Genomic DNA, 13456 nt, shown 5'->3' with positions numbered 1-13456 from the left:
TGGTCTTTTGTTACAGCAGCCTGAATGGACTAATCTTTTGCTTAAAAAGTCATTGTTTTCCTTTTGGGGGTGGTGGTAGAGGGATGATGTTTCTAGCACCTGAGGAAAGCAAATGGCCTGTTCAATACTGCTCCCCCTTCAACCACTGCATGAAGTCAGACAATTGTCAACAGGCTTCCTTCAATAGCCTTATGTTAACACCATCAGTATCCACTGGAATATGTTTTGATTATAAGGCCATAGAGTGTAGGTAAACCACTTAAGACTTCTAGTTTGGTCTGCCTGGTTTCCAATGCACTGTTCCCTCCAGTTCTCTCAGAAGACTCACTGAACAAATTTGAAGTGGCTTCTTCTGACTAGGCACTTAAAATGGGGGAACGCAGAAGTGGAAAGAGGTGTTCTGACTGGCATCTGGAAGGACACATGGCTCAATTATTGGCCATGGAGTCACGGGTGATGGGCTCAATCCCACAAAACTGCACCCACTTGTTCAGATGCCTATTCCAAACCCTGGTTGTCACCCTCTGCTTCTGATCAACTAGCTGCACATCTGAGGTTCCCAACAATGGCTCCTTGGGTTCAACAGATTTATAGAGCAGCTCACAGAGCTTGGAGGATATTTCACTTCAGTGTTTACCAGTTTATTATAAAGGATATAGATGGACAAGCAGCCAGGTGAAGAGGTACCAGGGTGAGGTCCAGCCAGCTCTGACACACAAGAGCTTCTGTCCCCACAGAACTGCAGTGTGTTCCCTCCCAGCATGTGGATGCATTCTGGTTCAACAAGGAAGCTCTCAACCCCATCCTTCTGAGTTTTTAAGGAGGCTTCATTACACAGTGTTAAAAAACACATGGACTTCCCTGGTGGTCCAGGGGATAGGAATCTACCTGCCAATGCAGAGGGCACAGGTTTGATCCCTGGTCCAAGAAGGTTCGAAATGCTGCTGAGCAACAAAGCCTGTGGGCCTTAACTACTGAACCTGCACTCTGGAGCCCAAGAGCTGCAACTATGGAGCCTGCATACTACAACTGCTGAAACCCATGTGACTACAGCTGGTGCTCTGCAGTAAGAAGCCATAGCAATGAGAATCCCATGTACCACAATGAAAAGCAGCCCCTGCTCACAGCAACTAGAAAAAGCCTATATGCAGTAATGAAGACTCAGCACAATTAAAAATAAATACATTAATTATTTACAAACTTATATATACCCAATATCAGTCAGTTTAGTCGCTCAGTTGTGTCTGACTCTTTGTGACCCCATGGACTGCAGCACGCCAGGCTTCCCTGTCCATCACCAACTCCCAGAGCTTGCTCAACCTCATGTCCATGGAGTTGGTGATCGATCCAACCATCTTATCCTTTGTCGTCCCCTTCTCTTCCTGCCTTCAATCTTTTCCAGCATCAGGGTCTTTTCTAATGAGTCAGTTCTTTGCATCAGGTGGTCAAAGTATTGAAACTTCAGTTTCAGCATCAGTCTTTCCAATGAATATTCAGGACTGATTTCCTTTAGGAAAAGAAAAGCTATGGCCAACCTAAATAGCATATTAAAAAGCAGATACATTACTTTGCCAACAAAGGTCAGTCTAGTCACAGTGACTAAACTGACTGATATTGGGTATATATAGGAGTTTTAAAATAATTTATGTATTTATTTTTAGTTGTGCTGAGTCTTCATTATTGCACATGGGCTTTCTCTAATTGCTGTGAGCAGGGGCTACTCTTCATTGTGGTGCACGGACTTCTCATTGCTATGATAGTAGGAGACTTTAACACCCCACTCACATCAATGGGCATATCTTTGAGACAGAAAATCAATAAGGCAACAGAGATTCCTAAATGATAACAACAGAACAGTCACAGTCAATTTATATTTTCAGGACATTACATCCAAAAAAAAAAACCCAGAATACACATTCTTTTCAAGTGCACATGGAACATTCTCTAGGACTGACAAAAAACTAGGGCACAAAACAAGCCTCAATAAATTTAAGAGTATAGAAATTATCTTTTCTAACCACAATGACATGAAACTAGAAATCAACCACAGAAAAGGAAATGAGTAAAAAATGATTACATGGAGGCTAAACAACATGATAACTAAAAAACCAATGGGTCAACAATGAAATCAAAGAAGAAATTAAAAATTCCTTGAGGCAAATAACCATGAAAACATAGCCATACAAAATCTATGGGATATAGCCAAAGCATTCCTACAGGGAAGTTCATAGCAGTACAGGCCTTCTTTAAAAACAAGTAAAATCTCAAACAACCAAACTCACCACCTAAAAGATTTAGAAAAAGAAAAAACAAAACCTAAAAGCATAAGGAAGGAGATACTAAAGATCAGAGAGGAAATAAAGATTTCAAAATTTAAAAAGTCAATAAAACCAAGAATTGGTTCTTTGAAAGGGTATAGAAAATTGACAGACCTCTGACCAAGCTCATCAAGAAGAAAAGAGAGAAAATAAATAGACAAAATAAGAAATGAAAGAGGAAAAACTATATAACTCATACTGCAGAAATACAAAAAATCCATAGAAGACTATGAGCAATTATATGCCAATGAATTTGACAACCTAGATGAAATGGACAATTTTTTAGAAACATACAGCCCACCAAAACTGAATCAAGAAGAAATAGAAAAAGAAAAACACAACTTGAAAAGACCAAGCATCAGAAATGAAATAGAATCTATAATAAAAACAAATCCAAAACACTCCCTACAAACAGAAGTCCAGGACCAGATGGCTTCATAGGTGAGTTCTACCAAATATCCAAAGAAGCTCTTATACTGATCCTTCTCAAAGTTTTCCAAAAGACAAGAGGATGGAACACTTCCAAAATCATTTTATGAAGCCACCATCACCTGATGCTGAAACTAGGCAAAGACACTACCAAAAAAGAAACAGTCCAATATCTTTGCTGAATATATATGCAAAAATTCTCAATGAAGTATTAGCTAACTGAATCCAGCAACACAAAAAGAAAAATCATACACCACGACCAAGGTGGATTCATCCCAGGGTCACAAAGATGGTTCAGTATGCACAAATCAATCAATGTGACACACCGCATCAACAAAGAGCAAAAACCATATGATCATCTCAATAGATGCAGAAGAAAATGAAATAAAATTCAGCATCCATTTATGATTAAAACTCTTACCAATGTGGGTATAGAGGGAACATACCTCAACATAATAAAAGCTATTTGTGACAAACCCACAGCTAATCTAATACTCAATGGTAGAAAGCTGAAAGCCTTCCCACTAAAATTTGAAACAAGACAAGGAAACCCTCTTCTCCTAACATTATATTTGAATTCCTAGCCATAGCAATCAGATAAGAGGAAAAAAAGTATTCAGATTGGTAGGGAAATGGGTAAAACTGCCACTGTATACAGGTGACATGATATATACATGCAGAAAACCCTAAAGACTTCCCACAAAAACTACTAGAACTGATCAACAAATTCAGTAAGGTAGCAGGATATGGAGAAGGAAATGGCAACCCACTCCAGTGTTCTTGCCTGGAGAATCCCAGGGATGGTGGAGCCTGGTGGGCTGCTGTCTATGGGGTTGCACAGAGTCAGACACGACTGAAGCGACTTAGCAGCAGCAGCAGGATTTAAGATTAACATACAGAAATCAGTTGCAGGGAGTGGAGGAGGGAGTGGGGTGGGGTGGGGTAGGGGGGAGAAATTGTTTGTATTTCTTTACACTAACAATGAAATATCAGAAAAGGAAGGTAAACAATCTGTTTTAAAATTACATTAAAAAAATACTTAGGAATAAACCTGACCAAGGAGGTGAAAGACATATGCTGAGAACTAAAAGAACATTCTTTTAGTTCCACTTCCCTGGTGGCTCAGTGATAAAGAATTCCCCTGCAATGCAGGAGCCATAGGAGACGTGGGTTCGATCCCTGGGTCCAGAAGGTCCCCTGGAGGAGGGTGTGGCAACCAACTCGAGTACTCTTGCCTGGAGAATCCCATGGACAGAAGAGTCTGGCGGGCTACAGTTCATAGGGTTACAAAGAGTTGGACATGACTGAAGTAACTTAGCACAAAAAAATTTTAATAGAGGAAATTGAAGATGATTCAAGGAAATGGAAAGATATCCCATGCTCTTGGATTGAAAGAATTAATATTGTTAAAATGGCCATACTACCCAAAGGAATCTACAGATTTAATGTGATCACTATCAAACAAATTACCCATTATATTCTTCACAGAACTAGAACAAATAATCTTAAAATTCATTTGGAACCATAAAAGACCCAGAATTGCCAAAGCAATCCTAAAGAAAAAAAAAAACCAAGTAGGAGGCATAGCCCTCCCAAACTTGAGAAGTATTACAAAGCTACAGTAGTCAAAACAGCATGATATTGATATAAAAACAGACATATAGATCAATGGAACAGAATAGAGAGCCCATAAATAAACCCACACACCTATGGTCAATTGTGTAAAATGTGTACTCAGTCACTCAGTCGTGTCTGACTCTTTGGGACCCCATGGACTACACAGCCTGCCAGGCTCCTCTGTCCGTGGGATTCTTCAGGCAAGCATACTGGAGTAGGTTGCCATTTCCTTCTCCAAGGGATCTTCCCAACCCAGGGGTCGAACCCAGGTCTCCTGTGTCTCCTGCATTGGCAGGTGGATTCTTTACCACTCAGCCACCTGAGAAGCCCTAATGGTCAGTTCATCTTCAACAAAGGAGGTAAGAATACACAATGTGGAAAAGACAGTTTCTTCAGGAAGTGGTGCTGGGAAAGCTGAACAGCCACATGTAAATCAATGAAGTTGGAACACACCCTCTCACCATATATAAAAATAAACTCAATGGCTTAAGGACTTAAACATAAAACATGACACCATAGAACTCCTCGAAGAGATCATAGGCAAAGCATTCTCTGACATTAATTATTTCAATGTTTTCTTAGGTCAGTCTCCCAAGGCAATAGAAATAAAAGCAAAAATAAACAATGGGACCTAATGAAACTTATAAGGTTTTGCACAGCAAAGGAAACCACAAACAAAATGAAAACACAAGCTACAGACTGGGAGAAAATATGTGAAAATGGTGCAACCAACAAGGGCTTAATTTCCAGAATAAACAAACAGTTCATACAACTCAATAAGAAAAAACAAATGTCCCAGTTGAAAAATGGGGAGAAGATCTAAATAGACATTTCTCCAAAGAAGACATACAGATGGGCAATAGGCACATGAAAACATGATAAAAAAGATGATCAACATTGCTAATTATTAGAGAAATACCAATCAAAACTACCATAAGGTACCACCTCACATCAGTCAGAGTGGCCATCATTAAAAAGCCTACAAATAACAGGGAATTCCCTGGCATCCCAGTGGTTAGGACTCCACACTTAAGGGAATGGGTTCAACCCCTGGTTGGGGAACTAAGATCCTGTAAGTCATACAGTGTGGCCAAAAAAAAAAAAAAAAAAAAGTCACAAATAACAAATGCTGGAGAGCGTGTGTAGAAAAGGGAGCGAGAGCCCTCCTATACTGTTGGTGGAATGAAAGTTGGTACAGCTGCTATGGAAAACAGTATGGAAGTTCCTCAAAAAACTAACAATAGAGCTACCATATGATCCAGCAACACTCTTGGGCATATATCCAAAAAATATGACAACTCTAATTTGAAAATATACATGTACCCCTATGTTCATAGCAGCGCTATTCGTAATAGCCAAGACGTGGAAACAATCTAAACATCCACTGAATCAATAAAGATGTGATACTTATGCAGTGGACTACTACTCAGCAATAAAAACAAATGGAATTTTGCCATTTGTAGCAACATGGATGAACCTAGAGATTATCCTACTAAGTGAAGAAAGTCAGGAAAAGACAACCACCATATGATATCACTTGTATGTAGAATCTAAAATATGGCACAGAGGAACCTATCTGCAAAGCAAGAGACTCATGGACACAGAGAACAGACCTGAGGTTGCCAAGGGTGGGGGATGAGACTGGGAGTTTGGGATTCGGTAGATGCAAAACTATTATATTTATGATGGATAAACAACAAGGTCCTAATGTATAGCACAGGGAACTATATTCAGTATCCTGTGATAAACCATAAAGGAAAAGAATATGAAAAAGAATGTATATATGTGTATATCTGAATCAGTTTGCTGTACCGCAGAAATTAACACATTGTAAATCAACCATACTTCAATAAAAATTAAAGAAATAAGGAAAAACTGAGACTAGCCTTGAAAACTCCTTGAGCAGATAAAACCTGTTGAGTCACACAAGCAAGGCTTAATTTAACTTTGGGAGACTAACCTGACCTAGGTCATTTCTTGATTATGCTTCTGAAAATCGTAAGACAAAGTTGAACTGTTTTTCAAGGCTGATATGAGGTAACCACTGACCAATTCCCTACCGTTTAGGAAAATTCTAATAACATAAGCAATCACTGTGAAGCAAGAACAGTCACTGCTCTCATGCTATGTAAACTACTTTATAACAGTACACCCCTGGGCCTCATTCCACGTTTTGGTTTAAGTGCTCTGTGTTTACAAACTGTCTTTTTGGTGTGTGTGCAATAAACATTCATTAATTACTATAGTGATAGTGAAGTTGCTCAGTCATGTCTGACTCTTTGCGACCCCATGGACTGTAGCCTGCCAGGCTCCTCTGTCCATAGGATTTTCCAGGCAATAGTCCTGGAGTGGATTGCCATTTCCTTCTCCAGGGGATCTTCCCAACCCAGGGATTGAACCCGGGTCTCCCGCATTATAGACAGACGCTTTATCCTCTGAGCCACCAGGGGTCATTAATTACTGCTTTGATGATTAATTGACTTTATTTTTCTGTGATTTTTTGGGTAAATTATTTTTTCATTTATTTAAGTTGTGCTGGGTCTTCACTGTTGCGTGGGCTTTTCTCTAGCTGCGGCAAGCAGGGGCTACTCTCTAGCTGCAGTGCACGAGTTTCTCATTGTGTTGGCTTCTCTCATGGAACACAGGCTCTAGGGCACTCAGGCTTCAGCAGCTGTGGTACATGGACTTAGTTGCTCCTCAGCAAGTGGGATCTTCCTGAATCAGGGCTTGAATCTGCGTCTCTTGCATTGGCAGGTGGATTCTTATCCACTTCGCCACCAGGGAAGTCTTTCTGTGATCTTTCAATAAGTCACAAAGATCACCATTGATTGTGACATGTCACAATTGATTAAATCATTGGTCATTGGTGATTGAACTTAGTCTTATTCAGCTTCTCACCCATCTTCCCTCCTCAGAGGTAAGGGTGGGGGTGGAAACTGAAAGTTCCAACCCTCTAACATTGCAGTTCGGTTCCCCTGGCAACCAGCCCCTATCTGAAAGTTATCTAGGGGATTTCAAAAGTATCCTCATTAACATAACCAAAGACACTTTGATTGCACTTGTTCTGTCGCTAAGTCCTGTCTGATTCTCTGTGACCCCATGAACTGCAGCACACCAAGATTCCCTGGTGTGTGTCTTCCAGAGTTTGCTGAAACTCATGTTCATTGAGTCGGTGATGGCATCCAACTATCTCATCCTCTGTTGCCCTCATCTCCTCCTGCCCTCAGTCTTTCCAATGAGTCAGCTCTTTGCATCAGATGGCCACAGTATTGGAGCTTCAGCATCAGTCCTTCCAATGCATATTCAGGGTTGATTTCCTTTAGGATGGACTGATTTGATCTCTTTGCAGTCCAAGGGACTCTCAGGAGTCTTCTCCAGCACCACAGTATGAAAGCATCAGTTCTTCAGTGCTCAGCCTTCTCTATGGTCCAACTCTCACATCTGTACATGATTACTGGAAAAACCATAGCTTTGACTATACGCAGCTTTGTCGGCAAAGTGACGTCCCTGCTTTTTGATACACTGTCTAGGTTTGTCATAGCTTTTCTTGCAAAGAGCAAGTGTCCTTTAATTTCATGGCCGCAGTACTGTCCTCAGTGACTTTGGAGCCCAAGAAAAGAAAATCTGTAATTGTTTCCACTTTTTCCCCATCTCTTTGCCATGAAATGTTGGATCTGGATACCATGATTTTAGTTTTTTGAATGTTGAGTTTTAAGCCAGCCTTTTCATTCTCCTCTTTCACTCTCATCAAGAGGCTCCTTAGTTCCTCTTTGCTTTCCCTGATTGCACTTATCACTTAGGAAATTCTAAGAGTTTTAGGAGCACAGTGCCAGGAATGGAGATAAAGACCAAATATATATTTTGTTATAAAGAAAGAAGCTCTTTTGCCCTTTCCTATTTTCCCATTTCTGGTTCCCTTGTAACTTTAAAAGAACCTGATCATAGGAATGAGATCACCAGGCAATTTAAGCAAACTCCTGACTTACGTTCTCCTGAATGGACACCATGCCTCGCCTAACTTGTTGATTCTTTTCCTAGACAGAAGTAGGTAGGCCTCCGCCCCCAATAGCCCCCATAAGTAATCCTGCCAGCAAGATAACATCTGGAGAGTCAGCTAGTCTGCACACAAATGAGAAGGATGCAGAAGCCAACCTCCTGCTTCAGTGATTCCCTGAGATACTTCCCCCTTTTCCCTTTAAAAACTGTCATGGCTGATCATAATCTTCAGAATTGGAGTGAGGACAAGAGTCCACCTCCTCCCCAGCTTGCCTGCTTTTCTACTGACACTTGACCCTCCATTATCACCTTTCAAACAAGCAGTCAAGTCTGCCTTTAGTAACAAGAAAGCAAAATATCACATATATCAAACCAAAAATGTTCACTAAAAAGATTTATTTTAGCAGCTCAATTTTATCCCATTCTACACGTTTGTTCAATATATTTATATTTGTTCTGCATAGATGGCATATTAACTTTTATAGTTGACTTTTTCATTGGATATTTGCTGCTACCTGGCCTGAAGAAAGAGTCAGGCAGATAAATAAAACCCGCATGGTGGAAACGTAGAGCAGTGTTTCGGTTCTCGGTAGAACTTTACTGTGGTGTGCACTTCAGTGTCTGCTTTTCTTCCTCTTCTTTCTCAAATCCTGAGCAGATGAGAGATCTTCCCTTGGGATATCGAGCACAACACTTACGCAGTTCTTCGATGACAGCCTGACACTTAGATTCCATGTAGTTGTTGGCTGAAAAACAGACAGGCAGACCCTAGTCATGATCTCATAGGACTCAGGCACAGGGACATTGAGACCTGAACTTCCCAGTCCTTTTCACCTTAATGTACCTAACAGACATGGAAGAAAGAGGATGTAATCATATCCACTGAATTCTTTCTGATTTAGAGACCCATTGACAGCTTAATAAGGAAGAAAAGTATGCTTTACAAAGTGCTCAGAAGATATTTTCACATCTAATTTCTTTTTCTTTAAGGCTGATTACTTATGTGTCTTTTTCTAGGGCAGCGGTTTCTAACCTCCTCTTTTTTTTAGGGTGGAGTCACTAATCCCTTGCACATTAGTTTGCACTCAGTTTAAGGTGGCTGCTGGATGTTCCCAAACAACCTTTGCATTAGGGGTTGAGAAACTGCAGACTCAGCCTTTTTAACAGCTGAGCTAAGAATAAGTTTATTTGGGGGCTTCCCAGGTGGCACTAGTGGTAAAGAACCCACCAGCCAATGCAGGAGACATAAGAGATGCAGGTTCAATCCCTGGGTTGGGAAGATCCCCTGGGGAAGGGCATGGCAACCCACTCCAGTATTCTTGCCTGGAGAACCCCATGGACAGAGGATCCTGGTGGGCTATAGTCCATTGGGTCACACAGAGTCAGACATGACTGAAGCAACTTCCCATGCATGAGCTAAGAATGGTTTTTATAGAAGGTTGTAAACACACACCCACGCTCACCCACACCCACAGCCACATACACCCACCCAAAGACCTCCTGACCTCCAAAGCCTAAAATGTTTCCTGTTAGGTCCTTTATACAAAATATTTGCATATCCCTGCCAAAGATAGACCCTAAGTCTAGGAGGACTTGATCTAAAGGTTCTAGGTAAGCTGTAGTTGATTTGAGTCCCCTAGTACTAAAATGGGGTGCATGGGAGTTAGTCTGGGATAGGAAAGACAATTCTGATTAGCAAGAGTATGGTTGGGTGGCTAAGTCCAGGTTTGGACCCAGACCAAAGGAGTTCCAATCATCACTGTGCCCCTTTTAGTTCTGTGACTCTGGACAAGTTACAAAGCTTATATCCATCTCGGGTGAAAGGATTAAGTCAATGTTATTTAAAGCCCTTTCAATTGCAATTGTCATACACTATTTAATGGTCTCTATTTCAGTCCTTCCAGCTCTCACTGTAGCAAGCGGGTGTTGCTGCTGCTGCTAAGTTGCTTCAGTCATGTCCGACTCTGTGCGACCCCATAGATGGCAGCCCACCAGGCTACCCCATTCCTGGGATTCTCCAGGCAAGAACACTTGAGTGGGTTGCCATTCCCTTCTCCAATGCATGAAAGTGAAAAGTGAAAGTGAAGTCACTCAGTCGTGTCTGACTCCTAGAGACCCCATGGACTGCAGCCCACCAGGCTCCTCCATCCATGGCATTTTCCAGGCAAGAGTACTGGAGTGGGTGTAAGCAGCTCTAATTTGATGTGTGTTCTCCTTTAGCCATATGATGCTAATTCAAATCAGGAAAGAATCAGAATCACCTAAGAATTTATCTGGGAGAAGAAATTGTGACGAGCATTCTTCGCGGGCAGGCGGTGGATGACCTGGGCCCGTGGTAGTGAAAGCATGGAGTTCTAACCACTGGACTGCTGGGGAATTCCCCTTCCTTTTACGTCAATTTGGAGAAAGGAAAGAAAAGGATGAATAATATGGCATTCTTATTTTCCATTAACATTTCAGATTAAAAGATTTAAAAAATATTGCTTGCATCATAAATGGAAAAGTCCAAGAATCAAAGTTAAAGGTCAATGGAAATACACAAACAAGGGTTTTCTTTGGTGGTGAGTCTTTGGATGAATTCTGAACATTTTCTGTTCTTTCATTTTTATGTTTTCATGGGCATCCATGTCTATTACTTTAATAATGGGAAAAAAATGATCAAAAAAATCAGTTTTCAAATTCAGATAGCCTTGTAGCTTTCTGCTAGTAATCATTGGCTGATTTAAAAAACTAAAATCCTCTAGCATTTGGTCCAACAAAATGGATAAATCGTATCAAATATGCTTTAGCTGGTGGCTCAGAGGTTAAAGCGTCTGCCTCCAATGCGGGAGACCGGGGTTTGATCCCTGGGTCGGGAAGATCCCCTGGAGAAGGAAATGGCAATCCACTCCAGTATTCTTGCCTGGAGAATCCCATGGATGGAGAAGCCTAGTAGGTTACAGTCCACGGGGTCGCAAAGAGTCAGACACAACTGAGTGACTTCACCTCACCTTACCTCATGCTTTAGCTGAAATTAACTTTTGCCTTTAAGAGTTAGTTGCTGAATCTCAATTGTATTTTCACTCTACACCTTCTAACCTGATTGCTCTTAAAAAGTGAGTTTTCGGCCACCAAAGTGAGTTGGTAAAGTATGACCAACCCATTTAGAACTGCTGCTGCTGCAAAGTCGCTTCAGTCATGTCCGACTCTGTGCGACCCCATAGACGGCAGCCCATCAGGCTCCCCCATCCCTGGGATTCTCCAGGCAAGAACACTGGAGTGGGTTGCCATTTCTTTCTCCAATGCATGAAAGTGAAAATGAAAGTGAAGTCACTCAGTCGTGTCCGACTCTGTGCAACCCCATGGACTGCAGCCTACCAGGCTCCTCCACCCATGGGATTTTCCAGGCAAGAGTACTGGAGTGGGTTGCCATTGCCTTCTTCACATTTAAAACTAGTCTTTTTTAAAAAGGACTTTGCTCATCTTAGTGATTCTCAACTCTGGCTGTGTACTAAAATCACCTGGTTAACTATTTCGATTGAGTCCTACCCAGACCCCAGTTGCAGAGAGTGTGATTTAATTGTTCTAGGCAAGTTTTTGAAGTTCTCCAGGTGATTCTAAATGTACAACCAGGATTTGTTAACCCTAAGCTTAGGTCACATTGCTTTATTTTCTGCCATCTTTGCTTTATTTTCTGCCATCTTTAGTGATATAATGAGGAAAATCTTGAGGATAAATTACAGAAATATTATATTCTGAGTGGAGTTAGTATTGTCTGACGATAAAAAGAACACTTGGTCTCTTGTTAGTTCACAGATAAAGTGGAAACATAGAAAAAGCATTTAACGTACTACCTTGTAAACATTTCTGTATTTCACAGGCTTGTTTCTGGCACGGATCCTTCTGCGGCATGTCCAGAAAACTAAAATAAGAAAAATGATTTTTATTTTGTTTTTTATACATAAAGACTTTAAAGCCCCTCTAGATGGAATTTTCTTCTGAGACAAGCAGTATGCTCTTACAATTGCTGGAAAACAATTACACTAAAACGTTCTTCTCGTTCAGAGGATGAATATGCTGTATTTGTATAATATTCCATTTGGTTTGGAAGATTATAAATAGCTTGGGAAAAAACCCCTGAATACAACTCATTTTGACCACTGTAAACCAACATTGGGCTAGAGAAGCCAGAGCTGCAACCTGACGGCTCTATGACTTACAGAACCACCTTTATAAACGATTTAACTCCTTGAGCCTTTTCCCTTATTATTGATGTGTAAAATAGGGATCATACCTACCTGAAAGCACTGATGGAAGGATTAAATGTCATAAAGGCAATAAACTGCATAGAAGGCAGTAAGGACTGAACACATGATAGCTATTATTCCTGAGATTTTTTAACAAGTAAAACCTTACTTTTAATGTACATAAAGTGCTATGAGTATTTTAACTCAGGAAATGTCTTTATCGGGTAGTGAATCAGCAATATTCGGTGCTATTACTACTTCCTGAGAAAGGTGCTAGGTAAGCAGTTAAAATTTTTCATGGAGTTCTTACAGAAACCAACTTCAGATATTTGAAACCAGAGAATAAACTTAAGTGCCCCTGATTCTGATCAGCAATTTCTAATAATGTGAAGACACCATTTCAGAAAGGAAAAAGGCCCAGGAGCCTTGGTAGCTATTTCATGAATGCAAATAATCTCCTTTTTCTCTTTTTTTCCCCTCAGAGCCCCCTAAGTTCTCAGTAGATCTGAGTTAGGTCAGTACTGGGATGGGAAACACTGGCGCAAAACCTAGGATATTTACAGGATGGGAGAAGGAAAGGCAGGTGAATTGCTGCAGGGCAAATTAGCGACAAAGAGATGCTGATGCTGCTAGCAGTTGCTCTCTTCTCTCTAAATCAGTACCAAGTCCTTGGTGATCGGGGCATCTGTTCTGTAGCAGGTGCTGACTTTTGTGGGATTCATCAGATCCCAGGTCCAGCAGATGATGTCCATTAACAGGTCTATGGCAATTTCCAAAGGAGTCAATGGCAAGTTACGTATCCTAACTACATGCTTGTGTTGGCTTGCTTTCTACCTGCATAACCCTTCCTCTGCAGTTCCACTTTCCGTG

The 13456-nt window shown here is 41.0% G+C and overlaps 1 protein-coding gene across 1 annotated transcript; it reads right to left on the bottom strand.

The window, feature by feature from the left end:
- Positions 1 to 8752: 8752 nt before the first annotated feature.
- Positions 8753 to 13414, bottom strand: CMC4 (C-X9-C motif containing 4). Its single transcript, XM_052663403.1, has 3 exons — positions 13249 to 13414; positions 12194 to 12261; positions 8753 to 9106 (listed from the first exon to the last, which is right to left on the bottom strand). Exons 1-3 carry the CDS (start codon positions 13269 to 13271, stop codon positions 8958 to 8960), a joined length of 240 nt encoding a protein of 79 aa, XP_052519363.1. The 5' UTR covers positions 13272 to 13414; the 3' UTR covers positions 8753 to 8957.
- Positions 13415 to 13456: the final 42 nt, after the last annotated feature.

This window comes from Budorcas taxicolor, chromosome X, assembly GCF_023091745.1.
Source record: "Budorcas taxicolor isolate Tak-1 chromosome X, Takin1.1, whole genome shotgun sequence".
NCBI classification, from domain to species: domain Eukaryota; kingdom Metazoa; phylum Chordata; class Mammalia; order Artiodactyla; family Bovidae; genus Budorcas; species Budorcas taxicolor.
The sequence above is the reverse complement of the archived record's forward strand: the minus strand, read 5'-3'. Positions and strand labels throughout refer to the sequence as shown.

Coding starts and splice junctions, on each gene's coding strand:
- CMC4 (XM_052663403.1), bottom strand. CDS start 13,271: ATGCCCCGATCACCAAGGACTTG. Junction 12,262..13,248: donor CCCCGATCACCAAGGACTTG/GTACTGATTTAG, acceptor TTCTTATTTTAG/TTTTCTGGACATGCCGCAGA. Junction 9,107..12,193: donor AATACAGAAATGTTTACAAG/GTAGTACGTTAA, acceptor TCTGTTTTTCAG/CCAACAACTACATGGAATCT.